General features: G+C 38.3%; 1 protein-coding gene across 4 annotated transcripts; it reads left to right on the forward strand.

Moving 5' to 3' along the window:
* Positions 1-2,326: 2,326 nt before the first annotated feature.
* med25 (mediator complex subunit 25) lies at positions 2,327-18,160 on the forward strand. 4 transcript variants are annotated; one of them, XM_058771808.1, is made up of 20 exons: positions 2,327-2,547; positions 3,015-3,155; positions 3,230-3,275; positions 3,360-3,484; positions 3,636-3,734; positions 3,811-3,931; positions 4,849-5,008; positions 5,175-5,296; positions 6,536-6,611; positions 6,723-6,964; positions 7,054-7,140; positions 9,185-9,267; positions 9,364-9,421; positions 10,812-10,919; positions 11,537-11,710; positions 13,436-13,543; positions 13,718-13,789; positions 15,881-16,039; positions 17,357-17,465; positions 17,642-18,160. In XM_058771808.1, the coding sequence occupies exons 2-20, from the start codon at positions 3,031-3,033 to the stop codon at positions 17,746-17,748; spliced, it is 2,181 nt and encodes a 726-aa protein (XP_058627791.1). In that variant the 5' UTR covers positions 2,327-2,547; positions 3,015-3,030; the 3' UTR covers positions 17,749-18,160. The 4 variants fall into 4 exon arrangements, with proteins under 4 accessions (XP_058627791.1, XP_058627789.1, XP_058627793.1 ...); XM_058771806.1 differs by having other exon boundaries at positions 2,328-2,547; positions 9,182-9,267; XM_058771809.1 differs by lacking the exon at positions 13,718-13,789 and having other exon boundaries at positions 2,331-2,547; positions 9,182-9,267.
* The last annotated feature ends 8,547 nt before the right edge of the window (positions 18,161-26,707 follow it).

A 26,707-nucleotide genomic window follows, 5' to 3' on the forward strand; every position in this document is an offset into this window, starting at 1 on the left:
GCTGTCCACCAACGTTTACCATCCAACCTGACAGAACTGGAGATGATCTGCAAGGAGGAATGGCAGAGGATCCCCAAATCCAGGTGTGAAAAACTTGTTGCATCTTTCCCAAAAAGACTCATGGCTGTATTAGATCAAAAGGTTGCTTCTACTAAATACTGAGCAAAGGGTCTGAATACTTAGGACCATGTGATATTTCAGTTTTTCTTTTTTAATAAATCTGCAAAAATGTCAACAATTCTGTGTTTTTCTGTCAATATGGGGTGATGTGTGTACATTAATGAGGAAAAAAAAAATGAACTTAAATGATTTTAGCAAATGGCTGCAATATAACAAAGAGTGAAAAATGTAAGGGGGTCTGAATACTTTCCGTACCCACTGTATATATATATATATATATATATATATATATATATATATTAAGCAGCACAACTGTTTTCATTGTTGATAATAACAAGAATTGATTTCCGAATGATCATGTAAATATAAATATAAATATATTATAAATTTAAATATATTCAAATACAAAGTTATAGTTATTTTAAATAGTAAAAATATTTCACAAAAACTTCTGTTTTTACTGTATTATTTATCAAATAAACACCTTGGTGAACAAAAGAACTGCCTAAATCTAAAACATTAAAAAGTATTTTTTCCCCCTGTAAATCATATATGTATTATTCTACTAAATTACTAAATGATCTAATGGGCAGACACATGATTTAGTTTGCTGTCGTGTAGGCAACCTTGTAATAAGTAATACATATTTATTTTATTTATTTATGTATTTTTATTTAATTTTTTGCTATACTAGAAATTCAGTCAATCTTTAGTGATGTGATGCTGTCAATCAGTATATGAAGTTAAGAGTAGGGTTTGTCTTTACTCCACAGTTCCCTTGTTCACCTTAAATCCGTCTAATCTAGCCACCCAGATCACAAAGCTGAGCTAAAGCCTCCAAAAATTGTGCCACTCCACTAAAGAAAACTCCCTGGAGATGGATGTGGAATAGAGCACAGAAAATGCATCTCTAAAAAAAAAAAACCTCTTATTTGGACACACACTGGTCCTAAGTTCCGGACAATCATAGCTAACCCTAGAGGCACTCTTCTGTTTACTGACCGTGAAAAGCGAAGGAAGTCAGCCGGGGGGTTGTAAGAGAATAGCTCTAAATGGGTTAAACTGATTCAGAGCATTGTTTGTATGGGAGGTTTTAAATATGATGAACTTGATGCTCTCCGTTGCTCGCTGGAGAGTAGATTCTATTGTTGGAAGGAGAGAGAACGAACGAGCCTCAGGGCCACTTAGCTCGCGGCACACTGTTCTTATATGACAGCAGGTTGGGTCGCTCGGGGCCGTCTGAGTAATTATGCACATTCTTGCAGTAAAGAGCAACGAGGACAGGAAACAGGTTGCACGCCGACCTAAAAACATGATGTTCTTCAATAACTTACCTGTCTCCTCCTTTCTGATATTCAGTGAAGCACAGAGCAGAGACTGGACTGATTCTTTGTAGCTAGGCTATAACTATAAATAGGACATAACTTAGAGACAGTCCATGTACAATGTGATTGCTCGAGAAAATAGTAAAGTTAGGCCTATACAGTATTATCCAGTTGTTTCTATGGTCTTTTCTTTCTTTCTTTCTTTCTTTCTTTTTTTTTTTTTTGTTGCTTGACTTTAGTGACATCTACTGTTTACTTAGCTGTTTGCTCTTAAGTTTAGAAAACCCGTTGTCCCAAATAATCATAATAATAATAACATACATTTCAATAATAGATTGTTTCAATAAGATTTTAAATATAGCCTACTCTTTATTTAAGTACAATAACGTAAACCCCTTTTAGCAGCCCTTTAATAATAATAATAGCTAATAAATACAATAAATAAAAAAAACTATACAAAAAGCACCAAGTACTTAAAACATAAAATACAATAATGTAGGCTAACATAAGACTGAAGATGAGACCGCTATATAAAAAATTAGAAAACTGAATATTAAAACTAAATAATAAAGAAACATACACTACTATAGGATACATTTAAGATTAAAATATTATGATGATGATAATAACAAAATCTTCATACATTATTATTATTATTATTAATAGCCTTTCATAAGCATAGGCTACATTTTATTTCCTTATGCAAACACAATAATTCCTCGGCTATGTTTAGTTGTAGAGATGATTGACTGGCCATTTACGCATTTCTGCGACCATACAACAAGCGGTGTAACCTTATGGATGGATGGCTCATAGTTATATTTTAGGTGGTTTTGAAATTGACGCAGGCTACTTTTGGCATAAAAATCGATCACTCATAAATCGATTTACCAACCCAGTCCAGATCCCAGATCTAAGATCAGACCGTATTGTCGATTGCCGAGCGTAAATTCAGATATTTGTTGTCATCACGGTCTGCATTAACGTTTATGTGAAGCTTTCATAATACAACTTGAGACGGCTGGTTTAAATATAATCAAGATAAATGACTGTATCAGTCCGTTTTATTCTTATTAGAAGTCAGTTCTACTAATACTAGCAGGTAAGACACACGAGATAAATTAGCATTCGAGGATAACGGCTAACAAACATGCTAAGACTTCAATGTGTAAAACTTGAACGTGTTCCCAATTTTATGTTTTCGTTGATTTGTATTAGCATTATCTTTCTATGGAGTTAATGTTCGACTGAATGAGAATAGAGAAAAATATCTCAGCCAAAATGAGGCTGTCAGGCATCTTTGGCACGGACTCAATGACTGAATCATTCAGAAATGTCTTTGTAGGCGTTTTTCTATGTATTTAGACACAGCCCGTATGTATGGTCATGGTTTGGTATTCTTGCTTTTAGAACAGACATGAAACTAGATAATAAAATACAGTAAATGACACTTAAGTCACAGTAAAGGTTAAGTGGGCGTACACTACGTGAATTGTATATTATTACATTATTATTTAATTACAGCAAACGTTCCGTATGATATTGAATTAACGCCTGTCTTGGTTGCAGACACAAGGCGACCCATATGGACCCGACGTCCAAGTCTGGGTTGAATCAGGTGTCAGATGTGGTGTTTGTCATAGAGGGAACTGCAAACCTTGGTCCATATTTTGAATCACTGCGGAAGAATTACATACTACCGACTATAGAGTAAGAGCCATCACCTGTTTAATCACGCTGACATTTGTAATACTTATGTACTGACCTACCTTATGTGATCACAGGTATTTTAATGGAGGACCACCTGCAGAAACAGATTTTGGAGGAGATGTGAGTTGGATGAATCCGTTTACACCTGCTCTTTACATTAGTGCTGTCATTTCAACATCTGATAATCTTTTTGCTTTTTTATAGTATGGTGGCACTCAATATGGACTGGTGGTCTTCAACACAGTGGATTGCGCTCCAGAATCCTACGTCCAGTGCCACGCTCCCACCAGCTCCGCTTTTGAGTTTGTCTCTTGGATTGACAGCATTCAGTAAGGGCTGCTCCACGATAGAAAGTCTGAGATAAAAGTGTGCTTTTGCTTGTTTAGATGTGCTGCTAGTTGTGAGTGTATGTCTGCTTTGAAGATTTTCAGGTTTTAAATGCTGAGAATTGCAACTCTTACACCGATGCTTTCTGCGCAGATTCATGGGAGGCGGGGCAGAGAGCTGCAGTCTCATAGCTGAGGGTCTTTCCGTGGCCCTGCAGCTCTTTGACGACTTCAAAAAGATGAGGGAGCAAATGTAATTTTTTTTTAACTTGTTCTGTGGAATCAAAAATGTGTGGTTGTATGTGTGTTCTCATTGTTTCTCTATGCAGCGGTCAGACACACAAGGTTTGTGTGTTGCTGTGTAATTCTCCTCCTTACTTACTACCAGCTGTGGAGAGCGTCAGCTATACGGGCTGCACCGCAGACAGCCTGGTCCAGATCATACGTGATGTGAGTCTGCACTGATCTACTTTTTATCAGATATGTCTGTTTGTCAGAGTTCTGTTGTAATGATAGATTTGCAACCTTAAGTCACTGAATTTGCTGAGGGTTCTCAAATATTATAAAAATGTTTGTCATTTTTGCAGTGGAAACCAATCAATAATCTTGATGTACTTATGCAATTAGAGTTAATTACTAAAGAAATGGTGGTTCTGGTCCCCCATGCACAAGACAATGGTGACACTAGCATAGAAATACTCATAATACTTCTTTGCTGAAAATACAGAACAGTGTTAGACACAATAGCTTGCAAACTGTCACTAAATCAGTATTTAATCAGTGACACTGATTGTACACTATGCATTGTGCAATTCAATAATTGTCTATTGTTGTAATATTGTTTTTGCTTTCTTTCAATTTATGATATTGTGCTTATTTAATGTGCTTATTTAAATCTACTGGTGAAATCAAGCATTATGGAGACTAGCAAATGTTCGCCACAATACACATTATAATCAGTATTATTTATAGCAGTTTATTTGTATCAACGTCTAGAACCTTTCATTTCATCCCACTCGCTTAAAACACTTCCGTCCATCCCTGCTCAGTAATGCAACAGCAGTTTTGAGTATTATTATGGATCTCAGGTTAACATTTTTGTGGAAGTATAATGCATAAACATGCAAGCTACTAAATTTTGCATTAAATTCTGTGATCGCAGAATAAGACAGTATAATGTACTTGCCTTGATGCTGGTTGATACCAGCATAGTCTACAATATTATGTGCTATATTATTTTTTTCTCACTGTGATGTCCTGCCAAATTTTGAGCTTTGCCATTTGTGTATAAAAGCTGATGTCTGTTTCTGACATGTAGTTAATGAAATTATTATAATTATTATTATTTTTTTTTTTTTTGACTGTAGCGGGGGATCCATTTTTCTGTAATCGCTCCACGGAAACTTCCAGCGCTTCGATCTCTTTTTGAAAGAGCATCCTCTGTAGCAGGTGCACCAGAATCCTCACACCCAGACTACAGTCAAGACCCCTTTCACATGGTGTTAGTCAGGGGCATTGCACTTCCTGGTAAGAAAGACACTTGTCCTGATATGTTTGTGAATGTGCAGTGATATAACAGTATTTGTCAGCAGCTGAACAGTAGATGGGTGACTATGGGAGAATAAAGTAGTATTTTATTGTATTATTAGATTTGCTCTGATTAATGCTTTCTGTTACATCTGTGTGTGTCCAGTTGCTCCTGGAGGAGGTTCTGGTGTAGTCTCCCTTAAACCTGTCTTGCCACCTCAGTCTTTGCCAGGGTCCCAGTCTATGGGCTCAGTAACCCAGACGACGACTCCTCCCCTTTCATACCAGGTGTGTGTTAATGGAATTAATAGAATTATATAACTTCATTTCATTTACACTACTGTTTAAGGTCAATATTTTTCCCCACCAAAATAAATACTTGTATTCAGCAAGGATTCATTAAATTGTTCAAAAGTGACAGTACAGACATTTATTATATATATAAGGATTTCTGTTTTGAAATAAATGCTGTTCTTTGAACATTCTTTTAATGTATCATGGTGTCTGCAAACATTAAGCAGCACAGCTGTTTTCATCACCAAATCAGTCCAATCAGAATGATTTCTGAAAGATCACGTGACACTGAAGACTGGAGTAACAGCTGCTCAAAATTCAGCTTTGGCAACACAATAATAATTTACATTTTAAAATATATAATTATATTGCTATTTTTGATTAAATAAATGCAGCCATGGTGAGCACATGAGACTTTCAAAACCATAAAAAAAAATCTTACTGACCTCAGACTTTTGAATGGCAGTGTATATATTTTATTTACATGAAACTCCTTTCAAGCAAAACATTTCTCAAAACTAATTTCTTAGGAGTCAGATGATAAAACTATAGGCCTGTATAAATAAATTATGGCATTTCTTAAAATATGGCATATTTATTTAACTTTGGGTGGGATTTTTTTTTTTTTTTTTTTTGTGAGATATGAAAGCTTTATGGTATTAAAATTATACAAAAATGGTAAAGCATTTTAGTATGTTGTCTGCAGTAGTCACATTAAAACAATATATAAAGATAAATAAGCCTTATGAAAAGCTCAGTCAAATCAGATAAATTGTATATAATGGGGTTTCCACAGGAAAAATGGGGACAAAAAAGGAAAAACCAAAATATATGCATGTTTTAATGAGCAGTTCACTTACCATTGGCAGGTGAGGTAAAAGGTTAATTTTGGACCCTTCTATCTCACTGCTTCGGTGATGTAGAGTAATCAGAGCGCTTCTCTCAATAACAGGCTAATCTTGGTCTGCTCATTCTGAACCTTTCTGTGCCTAATTGGAGGCACATTATTGGTAATTTTCAGCATACAGAGCCTCATTTTGATTCTTAAGATTAAGACTAACTGCTGTTATAAACTCATTTGAATAGATCTAAGTGGTAGATGAGATGTGCATGAATGCATTTGTATTTGGTGGAAGGATCTGGCTTTGTTTTCAAGCAAGGCTGTGCACACTAATGATGAGAACTCATGAATGTTGTCTCTCTGTTGCATACACACTCTCTCTCTTGCCAAAGAATCCCTCTCTAAAGGCGGCCCATGACGAAGCACAGAAGGTGCTAGATGCAGCCACTCAGCAGCAGAAGAGCCGATGTGAGTCAGATTGTGTCCCTGTATTCTTGAATCTTCTGCTGTGTTTCTGTGTTTCACTACATTTTCTATATTTGAAACACCATTTGCTTAGTTGTTTATGTTTTTTCGCAGTTCCTCAAATGCAAAATACTCCCTTCAGCCAGTCACTCACATCAGGAGGTAAACCCAACCTATCTACAGTAACCACAGTGTCACCGCCATTGTTAACGCAGCAACAAGTTCCACCTCAGCAGCCACCGCAGCAACCACAAGTCCCACCACAAGGTCCACCTGCACCCAACCAGCAACCTCCTCTGGCCCCTCAGCCAATGCCAACCAATCAGCAGACGCCGCCAACAACACAGCCTGGCATGGTCAGACTTGAGAAATGTATTTCTGTGAATACTGACTTATTTGGACTCTTTTGGAGTCCATACAATTTCAATATATTCTTGTTTTTTAGGCAGCTGTACCTGTACCTCCAGCTGGGGCACAGCAAGGTGTTGCCAATAAGATTGTAGCATGGAGTGGAGTTCTAGAATGGCAGGAGGTGAGAAAATTATACTAGTGACGTCATAGCAATATTTGCATACTAAAAACGGTCGTCTTCGGATCGGTTTTGTGGTTTACTGCTGGAAAACAAACCATAATTAGGACTTCACTTGAATCTCTTGCTTTATAGAAAGAAAACAATGTCATTAGATATGTTACAGTCCAAGTTGCAGCGTTAATTTATGTAGAAAAATCTGAATGTCGAGAGATAAACAATTCTCAAGGCAGATTGTCATGTGTTTAAAACAACAAAATCGAGAGAAAAAAAGAAATGGAACATTTCTTGAACAATTTAGAGCGCACAGACAAAACAAACTTTATGCATGTTCTGAGTGTGCCAAACACATCTGGAAGGTAATAGTATCCAGTCATCAGTGACAGTAATTTATCCAGTGTTTTATTCAATTAGATGAATTTTTTTTCTTTTCTTTTTGACAATACTGATTTTTTATTTTTTATCTCTTTGCGTTTCCACATTTTTTCCACAGTATACAAAAAGTTGCATAAAAAATTGTGGATGGAAACCCAGCTACTGTAGTATTTGTATACTGAATTGTGATTACTCTGGTCTATACAGTTCACTACTAGTAAGAACAAAAAATGTCCCAAAATTAGGGTCCCCAAATATGTCGCCAAAACATTGCTAATAAAGCTTTGCAAGCAAGTGTTGTTAACGTTAAGTAAACTAATTAAAAATGTTTTTCTTCATTGAAATTTAAAAAATAAATAAATAAAATAAAATAAAATTAGAAATATTGCTTTGGCAACTAACTAAAATAAAATAATTTTAAATTATTATATTATTTTAAAAATTATAATATATCAATTATAAATCATTAAAAAAATTACTGAAACTAAAACTGAAATAAAAATAAAGCTAAATGGAAATTGAAAAAAATAAAATTGTATGGGTAGTGTCTTACACACGCCTCCCAGGTGTGCCAGGAGTGTTTGTTTGTGCTTTACTACTGGAAAAGGAAACATAAATGGGATCTCAGTTAATCTCTTTGAAAGATTCTCGTAACTCCCCTGTGACTCAGATGAAATGTAGTTTTTTTTCTAGACGTGTCAAAAAGATTGATTCAATCTGGTAAAGCTATCTAGTTATGTTTCATTGATGTATTGTTAGGTGACCCGTGGGTATTGTGCCTGGGGTGCCATTTGCACAGACTGTAATGGGATCAATGATGTTTCTTGATTTCTGCTTGATTTATGGGAGAGGCCTTCTTTTTAGATTAATGAAATGCCATTGACTTTTCTACAATGGCTTCAAGATCATCTCCGCAACGAATGTTCCCAAACTCACAATCAACTATTGAAATGTTTTGTTTTGACACTGCTTCAACACAAATGATCAGGAAACAAAAACACAGATGAACATGCCATGGTCATTATCACCATTTGGTCAATAACATGCCAGCAAACCAATGTGCGCTTATCAAGCACGGCAGCACGCTCGGTTGTTGAGGGCTGTCGTAGAGTCACCATCTGGATGATGAGTTCACACAGCTCACCGCACACTATTCACAAACACAAACACTGCCAAGCTGCGCTGTGTAAATTAAATCAATAGTAATTCGGCGCCACAACTCTGTCGATCTGCTGATGAGTCCTGCGTTTTCACCACACTGGCCTTTTTCAGCGATACTGTAAGGTGGTTGTAGTAAAGATGTCCAAAACTGGTATATTTCTAAAATCCATAGGTTGTTGTGTTGACTGTGTCAACAGTTGGTCTAAATGACGCTTTAAAAAAATTTGGTTCCATCAAAAATTCTTAAAATGGTCCGTTTGCTCATTAGTTACTCTTTTGATTGACATAATAACGTTTCAGTTCTTCCATTGTCAGTGCAGTCTCTCTTGTTCTGGAAGTTGCACACACAGGTTGTATATTTCTCTGAGACCTCCTGCTTTAAGTCCTACCATCCATCTCTGCCAGCAAGGTCTTTTTACTCCGTATGTTAACCTCTTCATCTTATTCTGTCTCTCCTTTTTTTCCCTCCCCTTGTCACCTCTCCCTCTGTCTCCATCAATCACCGCAGAAGCCCAAGGCTTCCTCCATGGACTCCAACACAAAACTTACACGCTCCCTGCCCTGCCAGGTCCAGGTCAGCCAAGGGGAAAATCTGTGAGTGACTCCGTTTGGCCCATATTTGCATAATGCAGAATATATGGTAGAGATGCACAGAGAGGATGAAGTTTTTCCTCCCATCCTTTGTTTCAGAAATACAGACCAGTGGCCACAGAAGCTGATCATGCAGCTCATCCCTCAGCAGCTCCTGGTAAATGTGAATATAGATGTTTCCTGCAGGATGTATTACTGGGCTTGCGAAGGAAGCAAGGATTTCTTATTCTTGTTCTTGTTCTCCTCCTCCTCCTATATTATCTCTTTCATTATCTTTTTTCTCTGGTCCTATTTCTCTTCCTTCCCCATCTTTTTCATTTCCTCCTTATTCTCACCATCATTGCTTTTCCTCTATCATCTTCCTTTTTAGTTCTTCTCCTTCTTTCCGGAATTTTATCTTCCTTTTCTACTCCATTGCTATCTCCTCTTTTTTTTTTTTTTTTTACTCCATCTCCTCCTCTTCCTTAATAATCTCCTTTTGTACATTATTTTTTACTTCTGTTTTATCCTCCTCCTTAATCTTTTCATTCCCTTACTTTTTCTCCTCTTCCTAAATCATCATTTCTACTTTCTTCATCTTTTTTCTCTTCCTCATATTTTCTCCCACTTTTTCTTCTTCTCCTGAGTCTTTCTCAATTTTTTTTTTTTTACTCCATAATTGTCATCTCGTCTCCTGTTTCCTCCTCATCTTTTTCTCTTCTGTCTCATAATTCTTCTTCTACTCCTCCTCCTTTCTTTACCATCACCAACACCTCCTGCTCTTCTTTCATGTTGTCCTTCTACTTGTGTTTCCCTCCCCGTGCCGGACTATGCATACTTCCCTAATGCACACAGTATGCAAAATTCATTGTCAAATGAGTAGAATGTTCATTCATAGACTGTATTCTTTGCACAAATTACTAACTTTAATTATACTTAAAGGGATAGTTCACCCAAAAATGAAATTTCTGTCATTAATTACCCTCATGCCATTCCAAACCTGTAAGACCTTCGTTGGAAAACAAAATAAGATATTTTTGATGCATTCCGAGCACTCTCTGACCCTCCATAGACAGCAAGGATCCTTACACGTCGAGGAAAAAGTCGTTATTTTTTTGTGGGATGAAAAGTCGTTGTCTTTACGCACAAAAAGTATTCTCATAGCTTTATAAAATACAGTTGAACTACTGATGTCACATGGACTATTTTAACGATCTCCTTGCTGCATTTCTGACCCTTGCTGTCTATGGAGGGTCAGAGAGTGTTTGTATTTCATCAAAAATATCTTAATTTGTGTTCTGAAGATGAACGAAGGTCTTACAGGTTTGGAACGACTTTAGGGTGAGTAATTAATGACAGAATTCTCATTTTTGGTGAACTATCCCTTTAAGTTAAAAACCATACTATAATTACAAAATTATAGCATAAAGTATCATTTTAAACTCTCGCATTAACTTTAAAATGTCATCCTATACAGCATATTTACATGCTGAATTGTGGTTGGTCAAACGTCTGGGTCACACAGTTTATTAACGCAGTGATTCCTATGTCTTGTTGTCTTTCCATAGACTACTCTGGGCCCTCTGTTCAGGAACTCTCGTATGGTGCAGTTTCTGTTTACTAATAAAGATATGGAGTCTTTGAAGGGACTGTATCGCATCATGACCAATGGATTTGTGAGTACAATTACAGAATCATATTCATAACCTCCTCCTGTAAGGTACATCGATCAGTTCAAAATTAATAATCAAGCTAGAACCTTCTCATATAGGCCCAGTTTTTATGTTCTCCATGCATATATCTATATTTATATATCTATATTTATATATCTATATTTTTATACTATATTTAAGTGTCTATTTCCCATTTGAGACTTCTAAAGAAAATTGGATAGTGTGTAATAATGGTCTTCATCCTCTTGGTGGAGTTCTTCCTCTGCTTTTGAATGTCAGAAAGATTTTCATATTTAGCCATGAAAAAAGTCTAATAAAAAAAAAGTCACATAGCCAGAATTTCCTCTGAAAATGAAAGGCTCTGAAATGAACCTTTACCCTGGAGCTAGATCCCTTGACGCAGACTAAGAGATCTGTCAGTAGTGAATCACCATTAACACTGATTAAATTCAGTTTTAGGTTCAATCTGTGTCTGGGAAACGGCTGCTTAGTTCATTTTAATCCTGTCTTCAAATATAATCGTGTAGGCCCAGGCAGCTCTCCAGTCACTCTAGTTGTGTGTGCTGTCTAGATGTGTGGATTGGCACATAGTTTGATCTATATTGTGTGTGTTTGTGTAGGCTGGTTGTGTGCACTTCCCCCACAGTGCTCCATGTGAGGTGCGTGTGCTGATGCTGCTGTACTCGTCTAGGAAGAGGATCTTCATGGGACTCATCCCTAATGACCAGAGCGGATTCGTCAATGGCATTCGACAGGTCATCACTAACCACAAACAAGTGCAGCAGCAACGCTCGGTGAGTCACACGAAATGGTGTAGTTTTCACTATAAACAAACAGTTATATGAAATAGACAAAGCAGCACAAAACTGTAAAATTGTAAATATAAATGCTCACGTGAAATCTATATCTAAAGAAGCACAATCTTTTTGTTCCTGTAAAATGTTTGCGTAAAAGAACAAACGTTATTTTTTAACAGTTTTTTTTAACAGTGAAATTGATCCTGTTATGTTTCTTGCACCTTGTGAGCAGCTGTCTCCGGTTTTGTTTTGATGTTGCACACATAATGCATATGGCACCTAAAATGAACACTTGCTAAGAGCTGATTGTGAGTTAAAACACACCCATCGCTTTGGCAATTTAAAACAAATGCCTGCTGATCAGTAACTATTTTAGGACCTGCAACATAATACAAGGTCAAAGTAAACATTGCCAATTTGTATCCATGTGTCCCTGACACATGTCCTGGTTGGCAACAACATGCCAGATATTGAGGATCACACCAGCCATTCTAGAGGAAACCAGAGATGAAGAACCTGTTTTACTTTGACAATATGTGACCCTGGACCACAAAAACAGTCACAAGGTCAATATTTTAAAATTGAGATTTATACATCATAAAAAATATGAATAAATACATTTTCCATTGATGTATGGTTTGATAGGACAATATTTGGCTAAGATACAACGATTTAAAAATTGGAATCTGACGCTGCAAAAAAAATCAAAATATTGAGAAAATTGCCTTTAAAGTTGTCCAAATGAAGTTGTTAGCAATCCATATTACTAATCAAAAATAAAGTTTTGATATATTTACGGTAGGAAATTTACAAAATATCTTCATGGAACATATTTTTACTTAATATCCTAATGATTTTTGGCATAAAAGAAAAATTGATAATTTTGACCCATAGAATGTATTGTTGGCTATTGCTACAAATATACCCATGCTACTTATGACTGGTTTTGTGCTTCAGGGTCACATATCGGAAAAATTGAATTTCATTCTTAGAGGAGTATTCTAGTAACGCTCAACCGACAGCACACGTGGCATATTTAAACTGCTCACCTTTTGGCAAAATTAGCCATTTTTAATGTGAAATTGGTGATCTACATGATTTGTCCAATATGTGTGTATGTTTTTTTTGTTTTTTTTTTAAGATAGAAAAGCATAATACTATAGCAGTATTAAGCTGGATGTAAGTTGGTAATATGAGGCAAAACGAGGAAACTCCCTAATATGATTGATTTACAGGCCAGTGAAGTCAGAATATTTCTTATAAAATGTCATCGTCATATTTATAAGTGTCTTTTTATGTTATTTTATCCATCAAACAGGAATTGTGTGCGTTCAAAAATAAATAAAAACAATGAATTCTCAGGTGCATAGAACAAAAAGGAGGAAGTTTTAGTCCAACAGGTAGCTGAAATTGACTGCACACTGGAAAAATCCAATCAGACCAATAAAAATATATTTTTTATTTTCCATATGCAAAAGTGAAAAAGTGATGTATGTGACATACATACAAAATCAATTATATGGTCACATGCTTGAAAATGTGCATGCCATGTGAACTCAAGCATAACAACGTACAATAATGAAAACATACTCACACACTTCATGAAAAGAACAGCATTTTGGGACACTTAAATGAAACAACCAAAAAATTTGCTTAAATTGTGTTATTTTTGTGCTTTGTTCTTTAATTCTGTCATTAATCCATCGCTTGTCTGTTTCTCAGATGAACAGTGCTGTTCAGATGCAACCTGGACAGGTCCCACCCAATCAGAACTTCCTCAACAGACCGCCGGGCCCTATCCCCGTTACGCATGGCAACGTGCAACAGCAGGTAAAGCAGCAGTGCTTCCCCCTCTCCTCTCTCTCCTCCCCTGCCCTGCTCTCTCTCTGTCTCTGGCCCTGTGCACTCACCCTGTTTCTAGTTCTCCTCGGCTTGAGATGGAATGTGCATGCTGTTCTAAACCCTCCTGGTCTCCTCCTCTCTGTCCCTCTCTTTCTGCTTCAGTCTGTGGTGGTGGGCTTGCCCTCCGTCAGTCAGGTCACACTGATGGAGGACCAGCAGAGACAGAACAACATGGTGAGAATTAGAAACATAATTATGCATGCATGCACGCACACAAGTAGGACCATGTTTTCTGCAAGCACAGGGATTCACAACTTGATTTTCTGCCATTTCTCCATCTTGTGAACAGCGTTCTGTATTAAAGGGGACATTGCTGAAAGAAGTCTCTTATGCTCACCAAGGCTACATTTATTAGATGCAGTAAAAAGAGTAATATTGTGAAATGTAATTAAATTAATTCCAAGCTGAATTTTCAGCATCATTACTGCAGTCTTCAGCGTCACATGATCCTTCAGAAAACATTCTAATATGCTGATTTACTGTTCAAGAAACATTTCTTATTATTATCAATGTTGAAAACAGCTGTGCTGCTTCATATTTTTGTGGAATCAGTAATAATTTTCAGAACTGCATTTGTTTAAAATGGAAATCTTAAAAACATAAAAGTCTTTACTGTCAATCTCGATCGATTTTAATGCATCCTTGCTGAAGAAAAGTATTAGGTAACACTTTATTTTAAGGTGTCCTTGTAACACATTACATGTACTTATTATTATAATAACAATAAATTATGCATAATTACATGCAAGTAACACTAACCATATAGTAAGTACTTAAATGTATAATTACACTGTAACAAGGACATCTTAAAATAAAATGTAACCAAGTATTATTTTTTTACTAACCCCAAACGTTTGAATGGTAGTTTAAGTGTAGTCCATATATGAAAACTAAGCCGCAAAAAGGGATAATTCAGAAAGTATAATAGTGTTGATGAGCACATTAACTGATATGACCACCTATATTTCATCGACAAATCAACACCTTTTCAGTATTCAGCACCTTTGCAGTGGAGTTCTTATTTCAAATGCAAAGAGGTTAGCCAAACATAACATATTCCATTTACATATATATATGTCTTAAAGATGCAGCCTGATTAAGTGTCAAAAAGAAGGTGGTGTCACATTACAATAAAGTCAGGTCTACTTTGCATCTTATTCTAAGTAACCCTTGCTAGATGGCAACCAACATAAACACAGCACAACCAGTGTAGTCCATCCCATTCCTGAATGAATCAATCTTATAAGTCGGTTCTTTTTAAAGCGTGACAAGTGTAATCCTTCCTATTCCTGTACAAATCAGTACTATAAGTCTGTTATTTTTAGTGAATCTAAGTGTGACCAGTGTAGTCGGATTTCCCAGATGAATGACCCGGTCCGCACTGTATAGTTATGATTAACTGAAAAGAGTCAACTCAAAGAGTCCCTCATTTTGGAATTGGACTACACTGATCGTGCTCTATGATTTGGATTCACTAAAAAGAATCGACTCTTATGAGTCATTCATATGGAAATGGGATGGATTACACTGGTTGCACTGAAAAACATTCCCTAATCAGTGAGTCTTTTGAGTTGGATCTTTTTAATAAAATGAAAAACATACAGTGTTACCAGTGTATGTTTCATGTTTTCCCTGAGGCTGTTCAGATTTTCAAAAACTGTTCTTTCTTATGATGTTTAGTTAAAAACAAATTAATTTGTAAGTAATTATTTTTAATAAAAAATAATATTTTTTTTAAATAAAAAAATAATAAATGAATGCATGAAATGTTACTACATTGTTTTGTATTATTTAATATATAGTTACTGCATTTAATCTCCCTCTAAAAATACATCTTTAAATAGCTTGGAATCATTCATTGTTTTCTATGGTTCCCATCCATAGAATAAACAATTCTGCTTGTGAATATCTAGTTTACTTTTTCCTAACTGTGTCAAACTAAACTCTGAATATCTGTGTGAATATTGGTCCGTGGGCTGAGACTAAAAAGAGAGTGGAAAATGGTTATGTAAAACTAAGTTACAACTGTATTTGTTGTGAGAAGCCTTGACTTGTATTATAAGTGGACTTCTGGGAAGAATGCTCCAAAGTGTGGAATATGTCCCTTTTAATACCTTTAACGCAGTTACAGTGGCTCTGTATTCACGGTTCTCTCCTGTGAGACTCGCACACAGAACTAGCACTTATGTAATACAGTGTTTTACAGCAGCCTTTTCATGTCCACTTATTTTCTATCTTCATCACTGTGGTTTTGATTTTCATTAGCTGAGAGCAGCCGCAACAGGTAATCAGCAGCCTCCGGTCACAGGTGCTCCGCCCAATCAGGTGGCCCAAGCTCAAGCCCAGCCTCCTGGTGGCATTTTGCGCCTCCCAAACCCAGGCGCAAACCCCCAACTCCGCAGTCTCCTCCTCAGCCAACAACCTGTAAGTGTGTGCAGCGAATAGCACATGAAGCCCTTGTATAGGACTTCCTTAAAGGGACAGTTCACCCAAAAAATGAAAATTGTGTAATTAATTACTCATCCTCATGTTGTTTCAAACCCATAAGACCTCCGTTCATCTTTGGAACACAAATTAATATATTGAATAGTTGATAGTTTGAATTTTGCATACCCTGCATAGACAGCAACACAACTACCACATTCAAGGCCCAGAAAGGTAGTAAAGACACCATTAAAATAGTCCATGTAACATCAGTGGAATTTTATGAAGCTAGTAGAATACTTTTTGTGCGCAAAGAAAACAAAAATAACTTTATTTAACAATTCTTCTTTTCCGTGTCAGTCTTCGATGCACGTTCACGATCGGTTCGCTGATGGCTGACAGACATCACAATGTTGACCCGGCATCGTGATTCCTTCCCCCACCCCCTCTCCCGCAATCCGCCGCATCCCAATATCGTGTTCTTAAAGGAAATGACTCGTACTATAGAAACTCTAAAGGGAATAAATACGAGATACTTTCTCTCGCAATTATTTCGTTGACTAATTATACTGTATATAAATTGCGGGCATCAGGGTGCTGCTATCAGGGCATTGAAACCGCTATTGTATGCCCGCTCTCTTTTTACTTTCATTTTCAAGATTTGTAAACACATACTCTATATGGATATGGATTCACGCTTCTGGCACACCCCTACCACGTGCCGTGGTACTCTCATGAACGTGTGTCAAAAACTAAGACAAAAGAGAAGAATGTTCCAAAGATGAAGGAAGATCTTACGGGTTTGGAACAACATGAGGGTGAGTAATTAATGACAGAACTTTCATTTTTTGGGTGAACTATCCCTTTAAGCTGCGGTCACACTAAAACTTGAGCATGTGAAACTTCTACAGATGCGGCAAAGATTGTAATATAACGCCACACACTGCAGCATCTTAACATAAATCAATTTATAATTCCTAATTCAACAAATAATGTTGAACATATGATACATAAAAATATGCAGTCTACTCCACTTTACTGCAGTCCAGCATATTTAAAGTTTGCATTCTTTTAATTCAGATAAGAGGTCACATTGTGATGCATCAATAATCTATGGGTCGCACGTCTTCATGTGATATGAATTCACAGGTCAAGAGTTCACCAAACTTAAACTTTGAAACGCAGCAAAATTCGCATGAGCTTGCATTTCCTGTCTTCCGCATTTGCATTCATACTGTAAAAATGGAAGTCAATGCAATGAAAAGTGCCATTCACAGTTCGGCTTGCTTTTATATTCCATAATCTCTCTCTCTGCAGCAGGGTGGGATGCAGGGCATGCAGGGAATGCATCCCATCCAGCAGATGGTCCATCCTGCACCAGGAGGGGGCGCTCAGATGCAGCCTCAATGGAGGCAGCCTCACCAAGGTAGCGCTTAATTTCCAGTACAGTATCATTAGCACAATTTATTTTTATCACATCTGTGACCTCGTTAATTGTGTAAGATATTTCATTTATTTGCTGTGGCTTGTACTGCTATTTATGTTTAATCTTTTTTTATACCGCTTAGATACATTTATGCGATAAGTTTTATATTCCCACAGGTCCGCTGATGATCCCTACAGGTCCACGGGGTCCAGTCGCACAGAATCCTGGGATGCCTCCGGTGTCGAGCATTATGGAGGATGAAATTCTTATGGACCTTATCTAAGGACTGCTTTACCCATCGTTCTTTGCTTCAGAGGTTTCATTACTGAATACAGGAGTCATCTAAGCTCTGTTCTTTTTACTTTTTGTTTGAAGCAGGTGCATAGGGCAAGATTATAGGTGTTTAGAGTGAGATCAGGAGTTTATTTTCATACTCACATATTCGTTTATGCATTTACATACAAACCTATCACCGTATCATGAGAGCGGTGACTTGATTGTACATACAGACGAACTGAAAAGCAAGGCATTTCATCACTCTACACCTCTCTCCTAAAGATTAATCAGACGAATCCGGTTACTATTGTATTTTTATGAAAGTTTTACTTTCTATCGCTTTTACTTTTTCTTAATTTGTCTTTTGAAATCTAGTATGTTGTTTTATGAAAATGAATAAAGTTAATTTTCTCAAGCAATTTTTGTGTTTGAGGTCTTCCTTAAAGTGATGAACCACCCACAAAAATAAAAATCACCATCATTTTCTCACACTCATGTCATTCCAAACCTGTATGCATTTGGTTTCTTCTGTTGAACACACACACACAAAAAAACGATACTTTGAAAAGTGTTGATAACCAAACAGTTTCAGTTTGCACTGACATCCGTTGTATATTTGTCCATACAATGGAGGTCAGTGGTAACCAAATTTGTTTAGTCACCAACATTCTTCAAAATATCTTTTTTTTTGTTCCACAGAAAAAAAAAAGTCATACATATTTGGAATGACATGAGAGTGAGCAAATGATGAAAGAATTTTCTTTTTTTTTGGTGGACTGTCCCTTTAAGGCAAAGTATTTGTTTGTGTGTCAACCTGGTAGTGCTGTGATAGCAGCGGACGAGTGACTTAAATAGACTGAATGATAGGTTGCAAAATGCTCGATTCTGCCAAATGGTGTCACAGCGTTAAAATTAACCACTCCAATATGTCATGGAACCATACAGTGGACCTCTGTGCCAAGTAGTTCTACCAGATGGCAGCACTTGGCCACGCTTTCCTTGGCATAACACGTAATCAGGCTGGACACAGACACAATGTACGACTACAATTCACACATATACGAAGATATCTTGGATCTGTGCGGTCATATATGCATAATCTGACACAGAACCATTCTGATTAACCATCTTGTGTGCTGAACAAACACTTTTAATGACCAAACGTGACTGTCCCATTGTGCATATTCTTTCAGTGGACCCTAAGGCATTAATTATGAAGCGCCATGTGACATTACTACATATCTGTCACATTAGGAATGGGTGTTCTGAATCCATCGCACCAGTAATAGGAACATGGGCACACAATGCGAGTTACCAAGCGCTGACATTCAGGAGAATTAAACAGCCTCCGGTCAGAGAGCAGTCGACCGTTTTTACTGGTGTGCACGTTTTTATATGCTTTTTCGCGTGCAGACCTTTTAGTATACAGACACACATTCTCACACAGACAGGAAGTGATGTTAGTCCCTGTCACCTGGGAGACAGAGACGGTTGCTAAGATACACTGACACTGGGATCTGATTCTAAGCTTTCTCTCCATCCCTTCCTCACACACACGCCGCATACACTCATAGATAGAGGCTCTTCTGTCTCGCAGTGACGGCTGCTCATCCCTTTCGCTGCCATCCAGGTCACGTCAACAGCTGAACAACTGTGGGCTACGCGCCCTTGCTTTTATTCCTCCTTTGTTGTTTTTTTTCACTTTCACACTTTCTAGTCTGTGCTTGTTCCTATTTAAAGCCAGCTCAGTTTAGATAGCACTCCTCGGGATACGCAGACTGTTTGCACTTATCACAGTTTGATGTGTGTTGATGCACATTTTCTGGCTCGTTATTGTCTAAATAAAGTAGCATCGCAGTGAGTAAATCGCTTCGGTGCAGACAGTGATGACTGGTGCCTCTGCTTCAGTATATTAAGCCTAACGTGAGGAGTTGGGCCATTCTGCTCACTCATCTGGAAGACCGAGTATTGTTGCAGTTCCAGTGGCTGTATGGCTGCATTTAATCTTGCAGCGTCTGCTCGATCCGCGTTGAGCTGTGGCCAAGGGAATAAGTGGGTCACGGAGCCACGGAGAGTTTGTTTTAGGGGGCGATCGCTTTGACAGACTTTTGTTTTAAATGTAAAACACAGTGGCAGGAGAACGGAAGTCGAGTATTGTTTGAAAAAGTGGTGCGGTTGTTGGACCTCCGGGGCAGAGATGCATCTGTGGCCTTAATGGATGTGCATTGACCGAGGCTTGGCGTGCAGGTGTGTTTTCTTGTGATTTTCGAAGGCCTAATCTATTCCACATCCAAAATGCAAGGGTCGGGGGTTTGATTTGAGGGATTTGTTTGTTTCATGCCTATGAGGGAGCATTTGTAGGGTTTGTATTCTGACAGTGAAGATGTTTATTGGATGTAATTGCACCGCTGAGGGGAAGCTGATCTGTTTCTTGTATGACACGCAAAAGCAGCTGAGGTCCCGTGGTGAGTTGGGGCAAAAGCTCTGGCCGGATCGCACAGGAGCACCACGTTGCCCTCTCTCTGAACGGGTCAGACCATGTGAGGAGGGAAAAAGAGGACAAAGAAAGATGTAATGCATTTCTTTCACAGCAAGACTAAGCCCTCTGCAAATCCTGACCTGACGTGGTACAGCGGCTGATGTGCAGCTAAGAACAGGAGGTGCGACTGAGAAGTCTGATAGGAAATATATTAACCAATAGCACAGCCCATTGAGAGACAGTGTGTAGAAAGGCACCACAAGAGCTTATCGAAATGGGTTCGCTGCAGTGGTGCTTTCACGGCGCTCACGTTGGTCAACAGACTTCACCGTGTTTTGATTGGTTCAGTCCACTTGCTTGTTGTGTACCTTTTGTTTTGAAGGGCCAAGGGAAGCAGTTCTGGCTCACTAGTGCCCCAGGCAAGACAAATCATGAACAAATGACATTAACAAAAAGCTTTTTATATGCGAATAAACATTAGGTCAGAATGAGAACTCGGGTTTCCTTGCTTGCCATGCATTTTCACTGAAAAAAGGGCAGCTTTGATTTTTTATTTTTTTTTAAACTCATTATGTTATCCACAGAGAAAGCAAATCGATAAAATTTCAAACAACACGAGAGTGAGTAAATAAGAATTTCCACTGTTAAAGCAAATGATCTGCAAAACGTGTATCTCAGTTGCACCTGTCACGTTGAAAATGAGTTTTAGACAAACACTTTTGATAATATGCTGATAATATTCTTCCCAATTATGAGAGACTTGCTTATATATATATATATATATAATTTTTTTTTAAATAATACACTTATAAAATAAATAATTAATTGTAATTCTAAAAATACAAATATATGCACGGGCCAAGAAAAAGCATGTAAAACCATGAGAATTTGTTGTTCTTCTGCATTACTTGGTCATAAAATGTAATTTGATCTTCATCTAAATCATGAGTATAGGCAAACACAATGTGCTGAAGCTAACACATGAAAAATTACCTGCTTTCATGTCCTTGTTTAGAACTTCCCAATAAACATCACACTATTGTGGATCTGTAGGACAGATCTGACTCTGCTGTTTCCACTTGTACTAGAACTGTAGTAATAAGCTGATTACCACAGCTGGAAATATTTTAAATGCATTTCTATCATGACAACTCTCTGAAGATTTTAGCATGGTAATGGGTATGACAATGTTAATGTATTTGGTCTTGGAGAAATAGATCTGTTTATATGCTGCTGCTGCTGCTGCTGTTGGTTATTGCTGTTGTAGATTATTGTTGCTGCTGCTGCAAAGCAAGTACAGGAATTTGCTACTTCCAACACATACGTCGAGACATACTACTGCTGCTGCACACATAGCACATCTAATAACTTGTAGCAGATCTATTCAGGTGGAGCTGGGGAGGTGGAGGGTTTCAGAGCAACTCTAAAAGCAAGCTGCGAACTGCTCTAGTGAATGCTGACAATCCATTTATATGTAAAGCAGTATACATATGCATATGCAAACATGAACCAATCAGCTTGTGCCAAGTACTGTGCATTGTTTTCTTGAGATTTTGTACATTATGAATGCATATACTGTATATTGTGCAAATGGCTTTTGACATCGGCGCCAAAACCCTCGTGGTTAGTGCACAACATACAGCGCAACTGTGCTCATGGCAATCCGAGTTTGATTCCTGTCTCGTGGTCCTTTGCCGATCCTGCCCCTCTCTCCACCCAATGCTTTCCTGTCACCGCTCTACTGTCCTGTCCCAACAAAAGCAGAAAACACCCATAAATATGACTTTTTTTTTATATTGCTGCACCAAAAGAAAACAAATTTTAAGATTTTGAAAAGCAAAAAAAAAAACTTTGTTGTATTAATTTCACAACAAAACAAGACAAAAATGAATAATTGATAGTTTAGGGCTTATGTTTGTTAGTCTGTGATTTAGGAAGTGTTTGTAGTAAAGTCAAGATTTAGATGTGAATCACTCCTTCAATGCTAAGCCTTTCATTCAGAAAATATTTGCTGTCACAGGAAACATATGCATCTGTACATACAAACATCTCAGCAATCAGCACTGAGCAAAGTGCTAACATTGCACTAACATTATGCAGTTAACAGTCAAAGTGTGCTTTGTGCTAATGCAGTAGTTAAACTTTAATGCAATTGGAAGTAACCGCAAGATGGCCCATGCAGTGTCACACATGGTTACATCACACATCATGTTGCATATTGTTGTTTTGTATTGCTGCCTTTCAAAAAGGCACGCAAAGAACAGTAGCCCCACCTTTCTGTCATCTGGAGAGGACAACACAGGGTTTGACACAAACATGGCATGAATTACTTACTGCATTAGATATATTCTGACATGCCCTTGAGAATAGCAAATTTTGATGTGGCTAAATCTGCTGACATAGTTTAATGCAGCAGAGAGGAAACAGCGCTTTCCACATGTCTGGTGGACCTGTGTGCAAAAAAAAAAAAAAAAAGTGTTACAAAAACACAGAGGTGCAGATTTTACATTAGACACAAGAGTGGCTTCTGAAGAGAAACACTACAGCAGGAAACACTTTAAATAAGGTTCACGATAAAGATCAAATAAATCTTTAACCTAAAATCAATAAATCTTTTCAAAATCTAGTTTAAAAAATCTAGTCCTTTGTGTTAGGTTTGTATGGTTTCTAAAAATGTTTATATTTTCATTTTCAAGGTCCAGTTTAATGAACTTGTTGCATTTTTCCCTACACATTAAATACTTCAAAATAATGCCAGAATGTTTTAAAATATTTTTCAAGATAAAAAGTTTTTTCTTTTCTTTTCAAAAGTAATACATTTTTGGGGATTCATACCATAACTTGGACTTTGCCTTGTAATAAAAAGGTCAAATTATCTGATGTTTTGAGAGACGTTTTGACTCTTTATCATATTATTTGTTTTTAAAATTAATAATTAAGATAAGCTGCGCCATCTAGAGTTTCATGCTAGAACTTTGTATTTGTATCAACAAAGTATAATCATGATATTTTCCACCTATCAAAATCAAGTTAAATACAGAAATAAAAAACACAGGAGATGTGTGAATTGCATTTTGACTGTAGATTTGAACTAATTTTAACAAGCATCATGCCATCGACCCACATGACAAAAACAGTTAGCAGGCACAGCAAAACTGAGCAGAAACTCATCCCGAGAGCACCTTGTCGTCCCAGAGTATTTCACTCTGCGGGTGAGGACACGACGACGAGCATTAACTCCGAAGCATGGCATGATACGCGCCGTGTTCGCTAAAGCTAGTGAAGCATCGTGGTGCTCAAAGGGCCGCGCTTTCCCTCGGCTCCCTGTGAAGGGCGGTAATCACACACACAGGGCCTATAGTGTTCAGCGCGCCCGCTCTGTCTTCATCATGTGAACTGCATTAATCCTCCAGCCGGCCCGCATCACTGTTCATTTAATGGCCTGTGGTGTCCACATAATCAGTCACATCTCAGCTGCCCCGCAAGGGAGACCGAAAGAGGGAGAATTACCAAGGAAAACACAGTCCACATGGTCAAAATACACACACACACACATACACTGCGCAACGTACACTACTGCCATGCCGGATAAATGCAAGTGAGTGTGTATGTGTTTGGGGGGAACTAAACTAGAGAAAGGTTTTGTTTTAATTGGGGTGAAAGCGGAAGAGATGAGGCGATTGTAAATGAGGAGGGGGACAGCTTGCAGTCTTAATCAATGGAGATTGAGGGCTTTGACTCGGAGAGAGAGCAGTCAACAGGGAGACATACAGAGATCCAGGAAGATTTCAACATAGGAGGGTATCTGTGGGAGAGAGGAGGAGATTGGAAAGAGGAGAGAGAGAGAGAGAACCGGAGGGAGGGAGGGATATCCACTGCACTGTTGTGTGACTGGAAATTTAATAGAGAGAGAGAGGGAGGGAGAGGAAGAAGGAGCAGGATGCTGAAGCTGGACGAGAGAGAGAAAGAGAGAGAGAGAGAACCTACTGGTGTACAATTCCAGGGTTGAGCTGTGGGCTGTGAACAATGCCTCCTCTACTACTGCATTGAGCGCAGTTCGGGGGCAAAAGGCAGGAAGGGAAGGAAGGGAAGGGGGGTGGGGGTATTCAAAAAGTGAGGGAGCTAATGGTATAGATGTGATGTCAGTGGAGCGAGTGCGCCGCAGAGAGCGACGGAGGAGGGGAGACCAAAGCGAGGTGAAGGGAGTTCATGGGTGCCGCCAGGATTGGCCACTGGACCGTACGAGCCCCTCTGAGGAAGCCATATAGCCCAATGTAAATATCATTTTAGGCTGAAAGACACAGCAGCTGTGTTCCATATCCGTCCTGAGAGACAAAAAAAATAAGAGAGGGGTAAAGGGAGGTAAAGTCAGCCGCAATCTCATCTCTCAAGACGTTTATTGTGAGCAACGAATGCACTATGTGCAGAGTCGGATGTGAAGAGTTAAAAGTAGAGAGAGAGAGTGAGGCACTGACTGATTCCTCGTGTCTGAATTTAGAATGTTATCAATTCAGTGCTAATCAGCCATCTGATATCCCTCATTCCTCTCTCTCTCTCTCTCTGTCTGTCTCTCCTCCGCTGACCTCTCCCTCCTCCTCTCACACCTCATTTACCCCCCAATTCCTCCAAGCACCAACTCAAGTTGTCACGCCCCCATGTATCGAGCGATATCCCTCACAATTATTTATTGCGATCTTCTGCGCAACCTCGCTCTAAATTGGTAAGAAAAGGTGCATGGTGGAAGCATTTAAAGCCAGATGCTGGGTGCTCGCTCCCAGCGTTGCTATGCCAACGCAACATCCAAAGCGGAGCGTGCGCGCACACATGCGTTCTGTACCTCACTCACGCATACGCGCACAAATATCACTCCTACACAAATACACAAAGTGGGAAGCTGAGCAGGGAATACTTATGCATTACCAGGCCTGTCTCGTGTCGATAAAAGGACAGATGTCTGTCTCTGCCGTAGAGTGCATCGATTGATTGACATGTCCTGTGCGTTCTGATGTGATGTGCATGAAATACGGTCTAACTGACATTCACCTGCGCCATTGCTCATTAAATAAGTAATTGTCCCTGTAGATGAGATATTTACATACACGGGAGTCTTTCTTAATGGCCAAACCTTTATGAAAGGACAATATTGTGACTTTGGCTTATGCACATGAGCAAGTGATCCGGCAGCAGGTAATCAGAACGACAACACTGTTGCAAGTTTAAAAGTGTTTGTATAAAATTTTTTTCAAATAATAGTAAGTTAATATTGAGTAACTTACATGTAGTAAAATAGTGACGAAAATAGTTTTAGAAGAGGCCAATGCATCTATCTCAAGCAATGCACATACTGGAACACAGATGTGAGTGGAGTAGAGCAACAGTAACAGGATGGCCAGGTCTGCTAAACAAAACCCAATTGACCCTTTGCAATGCCCCCCCCCCCCCCCCCACCCCCCGAGTTACTGTTGCTACATCTGACAAGTCATGGTGCTCTCACACCACACATCATGTTCTCACGCAGTGAAAAATACATTGCAGTGCAAAGAAAAGACAAGACAAAGCAGTTTTTTAATATGAAACAAAGTCTCAGCTTTCTAATTCTGTATTATTTTAAGAAATTTAAACAAATACAGTTTTGTGGCTCTTTAATGTGTTGTGACAGATTGCTGTAGCGCCTCAGTTCAAGCAGCATGTGAACCGATCATCTCTTCCTCTTTACTAGTTATAGCAAAAATAAACATCAATGAACATCAGAAGGTATCTGCTAACAGCAGAACACGCCATTTTTCATGTTCAAGTCCACTGACTTTAAGCTACTCTCCTGTCTGGTTTGTTTGTCGGACCAAATGGCAGATTCGGCATTATGATTATAGTCATATCAACTGTCAATCAAACTCCAGGCGAAGGGTTACTCAAAATCAGCCCAATCATGGCCAAAACTGGCCTAACTGAAAAAATGACTATTAAAATCTCTTAAATCTCTTATTATCTTATTTATCTCTTAAATCTATCCAAGATTTATGGGGGAGGGGGGAGGATTTCAGCCTGCAGAATAAAAAAAAAGAAAAGAAGCAACAATATAAAAGTAGCCCAATTCCGCGGGAAAAAATGTGGACTTGGCCACACTGAACAGTAATCTTTTTCATCCAGTTCAAGGCGTTCTGTAATCACTCCAGATTTTTTTTTCGTTTCCTATTCCTATTCCTATGTTTTTTTAGTTTCTTATTCCCTCTGCGCGTTAGTGGTGATAAACCCGCTCCAAGTTCAAATCATGGTGCGAGTAAATGCTGTCACTCTGAAAACACTCCTCTCTCCAGGCACAATCAAACAAGTGATTTGTTCCCACAAACTAGTTAAGTGCAAACCCCGCCTCTCAGGCAATTCTAAAGATTTCATTGGTCATCTATGCTTTTTTAGCCAATCAAAAGTTTTTTTTGATGAGCTTTTGGCTTTGTCTCACAATCATTAGGCTTGTTCGAGATGAACTACA

The sequence above is a fragment of the Onychostoma macrolepis genome, chromosome 03, assembly GCF_012432095.1.
Source record: "Onychostoma macrolepis isolate SWU-2019 chromosome 03, ASM1243209v1, whole genome shotgun sequence".
Taxonomy (NCBI): domain Eukaryota; kingdom Metazoa; phylum Chordata; class Actinopteri; order Cypriniformes; family Cyprinidae; genus Onychostoma; species Onychostoma macrolepis.